General features: G+C 38.4%; 1 protein-coding gene across 6 annotated transcripts; it reads right to left on the reverse strand.

The window, feature by feature from the left end:
* Positions 1-226: 226 nt before the first annotated feature.
* On the reverse strand, positions 227-3,574 carry LOC126615209 ((+)-neomenthol dehydrogenase-like). 6 transcript variants are annotated; one of them, XM_050283000.1, is made up of 6 exons: positions 3,314-3,574; positions 2,357-2,443; positions 1,975-2,218; positions 1,291-1,461; positions 961-1,146; positions 227-708 (listed from the first exon to the last, which is right to left on the reverse strand). In XM_050283000.1, the coding sequence occupies exons 2-6, from the start codon at positions 2,392-2,394 to the stop codon at positions 331-333; spliced, it is 1,017 nt and encodes a 338-aa protein (XP_050138957.1). In that variant the 5' UTR covers positions 2,395-2,443; positions 3,314-3,574; the 3' UTR covers positions 227-330. The 6 variants fall into 6 exon arrangements, with proteins under 6 accessions (XP_050138957.1, XP_050138955.1, XP_050138956.1 ...); XM_050282998.1 differs by having other exon boundaries at positions 1,975-2,221; XM_050282999.1 differs by having other exon boundaries at positions 2,357-2,597.
* Positions 3,575-4,769: the final 1,195 nt, after the last annotated feature.

Raw genomic sequence — 4,769 nt, forward strand, 5'->3', positions numbered from 1 at the left:
TATGGCTAGATTTTGACCTAGTGAATCCCAAATTTTTTTTGGCCCAACCCTCTATTAGAGATGAATTTTGTGTCATAAAAGATCATATTTTGACCTACTACGCTTCGGTCAGATTGGATATGGCCTTCGCATTTCTCTAAATTTTATAGTGTCCAAAATGCATGCTTTTTCATCCCATGAACTCATTTATATGGTTTTCCGTGAGGTATTTCTCCATTGGCCAAACTAGAGAAAGACGCTTTCTAACTTGGAATTTAACATCAGTCTTGTACATGTATCATATATAGGGGTGAGAATTCAGAAACCTTACATTTATATATGTCTTTATCATTAAAAATCTGCGACTTCAGTTTGATCGAAATAGCAGCCGGAAGGGCCTCCATGGGGTAGAAGAGCCAACTTGACCGGACCGGCAGCCCCTTCTTCGACAGTCATGGTCCCTGTATGGCAATTGAGGTCTGTATTAACAAAGCCTGGATGCACACAGTTGATGCACATGTTTGGGTACTTGTTGGCAAGGATTCTAGTGTAGGCATTGAGGGTGGCTTTGGAAATGCTATATGCAGGTAACATCATTGTCCATCCATTCACTTCGAGTTCGTTTTGTTTAAAATCATGCAGAAATCTTGTCAAAACTGCATCCACTTTCTCCTCTGTCAGTGCTTCTACATCCCCGAGCTCATTTCGGATCTCTTCACTTGGTATCCTCTGCATGGAATTTGATAACTTTGATTAGGAAATATAAATTTTTTTCTTCATCATGTGTTGCTAGCTAGGACTTGGAAGGAGATTATATCAATTGAGGGTTATTTTCCAGCAGCAACAAGTTAAGGAGAGAAGAAAGACTATTTGTCGATGGATGAAACATATGATATCAAGGAAATTATCTCTTGCTAGACTCGTCTAGCTAATGAACATAAACCTTTGTTAGTTAATTTTTGTTTCATTGTGTATTTTTACCTTGAGTTCACTCCTCAGGGAGGAGACATTGACAATTCTTGCTCCTAGAGTGGAGAGTTGCAAGAGTGGGAGAAGTGCCTCGGTTAATCTTTTAACCCCGTAGTAATTTGTATTCAAGCATTCCTCAGCCTTCTCATAAGTGTATTTAATTGCACCTTGAATTTGGTTCACCGCTTTCTCTGAAAGCTAAACAAACACAACTCCTTGTTAAAAAGCTGCTGCGAATCTTGGTTGTGGCATGGCTAGGTATAATTGTAAGAAGGCCTACACCTCAAGACGTCACTGTGATATCTTAAACTAATAACAGAACTTCATGTATTTTAAGTATACCATATGGTGTTGCGTAATTGGTTTGAGACTCCGCTTTGGCGTCCTTGTTTTACGTAAGTGCTTCTCGTGAGAAAGGAGAAATCCATAACTTACCCAAGTTTTGGAGTCAATGTTTAGGGATTTTAAAACTTTCTCATCCAACAGTGCTCCAGTAGCTCCAGCATTATTAACCTGCAGAAATCAAATGGTCAATTTTTCACACAACATTTTGGAGTCCAACAAATATTATCACTGTGTTTGTACATAGGAAATGTACCGATTTGCCTAATAAGGCTACTAAAACAAGTTTGGGGCACAATATTTTTTGAAAAATGATATCTACACGTTTCTTTTTTAAATGCTGAATTTAAACAACTAACAAATAAAGTAATCTTTACACGGCTATCACAAGAGTACAAGCAAACAATACAAATATGTCACAAAAATGGTAGACGCGACGGATCTGACAATGGATGCACATGTAAATCATCACTACAACAATGAGGCCATGTCAAACTATCGCTAAAACAGCAAGGTCATATCAACTCACCGAAGCGAGACATTGATACCAACCAATTGGCATCCTCGATCGAGCGTGGCAGTTCAATTTAACCTTCGTTTTTTCAATAATTTTCAAGGGGTAAAATGAATTTTTCATTAAATATAACAAAATCCCGAATAGGAGAGAGAAAATTTTGGCCTTACCAAGATATCAAGCCTGCCAAATCTGGCGTGTATGAACTTGGCCAGGGAGTGGATGCTAACTGGATTCAAGACATCAAGTTGATGGAAGACAACATTTGACAGACCCAACTTGTGGAGCTTTGATGTTGCTTCTCTTCCCCTCTTCTCATCCCTGGCCGTCAACACCACCAGCACCCCTTGAGATGCAAGCTGCCTCACCACCTCCAAGCCAATACCCTTGTTTGCACCGCTAACTACTGCACACCTGCTGTAACGCAACCACCATCAAAATTTAGACACTATTCACTTAACCATTTCGTTTCTAGGTTTTAGTTTAAGAAAGTAGTTATTAAACGAGTTTTCAGTTTTCAATAAAAAGTGAAAACAAAGATTATAAATGTACCTCTCTGTCTCTGCTCCATCTCCTTGATTGCTTCCCATTCTTGTATAATGCTTGGATTTGCTTTGTGATCTTATTTTCTTCCTGAAACTGTGGAGCACAACAGGTTGAATGTTCTCTGCAGCTCCACTCGAATCAAGTTCTAATTCTTTCTCAGCCAAAAACCAAAATCCAAAAGCAATTTCCTTTTTCTTTCATATTTGTACATATAGTGGTTGAGGTTTTTTATTTTGACAAGTTGTAGCTGTTGGAGTCACATACATTGAAAGTGAGTGGTGTATACTAACTATATCACTTGATTTTATACTCCAATAGTTGATGAGTTGATTAATGTTTGATATAATATTATAGTCTATAAAACCAACCCTATAGTAAGGGGTCTTTTTCTGTAGTAGGTGGCATTGTGGTACGAAAAATGAATGATTGAGACTGAAATAAAAAAACTTAATAATTGTGGAAATCATATCTAACAACTAAAACACCCGTAAAACTGAAGGCAACTGATTTCCGTAGGTTTATATTCCCGAGTGGAAAGTGGAAGAACAAAAACACTGCCAAACATGCACATCAGATAAGAACAAAGCACAGCAACCAAACATGGACATAAGAACAAAAGACTGCCAAGTTTCAACTTAATCATTGAAATTAAAGGGACCTCCCCGCTTTTACACGCTTTCTACTCTTTGGAATCCAAAACAAAATAGTAAAAGCAAAATTACCCACCCACTAATCTGGTTTTATTTTCACGCATATCAGAAAATATCAGCAAAAAAATTATCTGAAAACACCACTCCAACAACCCACCAACCCACCAACCCCTTCTCCGCCCCTCTCCGCCTTCCAGTGCACTCCCACCCCACCAACCATTTCTCCGCCCTCCAGTGCGCTACATCAATAACACAAATTCCTAGAACCAAGACATAAATAGACAAGATGCAAAAATATAGAGACAGGGAATACGTTATTGATTCGAGTTCTTGATGCGCAACGGCCAGGAGAAGTCAGCGAGGTGTGAGAGTGAGACGGCGAGTGGCAGCGACAGCGAATGCATGAGCGACAGCGAGTTCCTCCTCGGTTAACTTTGGATCTTTCGATTCTTCGAAGAAGACAAGACTGAGAGAGAGAGAGAGAGAGAGAGAGAGAGAGGGGACCGGACTTCGTGAAGGAGTCAATTAATGTATATCGCAAACCAACGTCGTTTTGCAATCCTTCAATTCGATTTGGTTTCTAACCACTGAAACAGAATCCGAACCGACAAATGTCAGTTCTGTTTTGGTCTTTCAAATTCGGCTCGATTTTTTTTTTTTGGTTTAGGTATTTTCGGTTTCAGCTCGGTTTTCAATTCTTTTTTTCGAACCCATCATTAGAATTGAATGTGAGATATCTCATTTACAAATAAAAGAAATACTACTAAATTATAGTACTAATTAATGGTACATTAAGACCTTCAATTGAAAATATATTTGGTGTATGTTCAAGTATTATTTATGATAAGAAGCTTTTGTCAATCTTTGTTTAACATTGTTCATGTTCACCATTTTTATCCCTAATATAAAAATAAATCAAGATATTGTCACTTAATACTACAGTCTAGTAGTATTCCTCTTCACTTATAAGTGATAGGCCTTAGGTTCAATTTTCGCAAAAGGAAAATTTGAACCACATTATTGCTAGCATATTTTGAGGCTTAGCCCATTTCCCTACCTCCTTAGACTATCTCCAACCTTTAGGTTAAAACCTAAAATTTTTAACCCAAAAAATTTAGGTTTTAACTTAGAAACAATTTTTCTCTTCCAACCCTTATGGGTTAAATTTTTAGTTGAGATTATTAAAGAATGAATTTAGGAGATTTTTTTTCTCACAGCCCGTCCCGAGATTTTCTATCGGGGACGTGAATTGACGGATTTACCCTTGATGTTATAAGGTATGTGTGTGTAACGTTATTTGGTTTAAATTATTATAAGTTTTGGGGATAGAGAAAATTGGTTTACATTTTGTTTGTATGGTTAGGATGAAAATGGATAGTGTGGATTAGATTGGACCACACACAGGACCTCTCTCCCTCTCTCCTTCCCTGTGTCTTCTCTGTCTCTCTCCCTCACGACCCTCTATCTCTCTCTCTCTCACCCAAAACGTACGGCCTCACCCAAAAACGCAGTGGATCGAAGCAACCAAGGTAAGAATCTTCATCCTTGAGATGTTTTAAGTCGATTGTTACTAGTTTTAGGACGTGAAACCCTCGGAATCACGTGAAACCCGAACCTCCATTTTTTGTCACTGTTCATGCAAACGTAAAATGTTGATTTTCAGGGAATTCTAAGCTTGTAGTGAGCTTTGTGAGGTCCCAAGGAAGCTCGGAGTGCTTCGTTTGAAGGTTTTGGACGTCGGGATCACGTGGTTCAACTTTGGCCGATTT

The sequence above is a fragment of the Malus sylvestris genome, chromosome 3, assembly GCF_916048215.2.
Source record: "Malus sylvestris chromosome 3, drMalSylv7.2, whole genome shotgun sequence".
Classification (NCBI taxonomy): domain Eukaryota; kingdom Viridiplantae; phylum Streptophyta; class Magnoliopsida; order Rosales; family Rosaceae; genus Malus; species Malus sylvestris.

Coding starts and splice junctions, on each gene's coding strand:
- LOC126615209 (XM_050282998.1), bottom strand. CDS start 2,394: ATGGGAAGCAATCAAGGAGATGGAGCAGAGACAGAGAG. Junction 2,222..2,356: donor GATGGAGCAGAGACAGAGAG/GTACATTTATAA, acceptor GTTGCGTTACAG/CAGGTGTGCAGTAGTTAGCG. Junction 709..960: donor CCCTGAGGAGTGAACTCAAG/GTAAAAATACAC, acceptor AATTCCATGCAG/AGGATACCAAGTGAAGAGAT.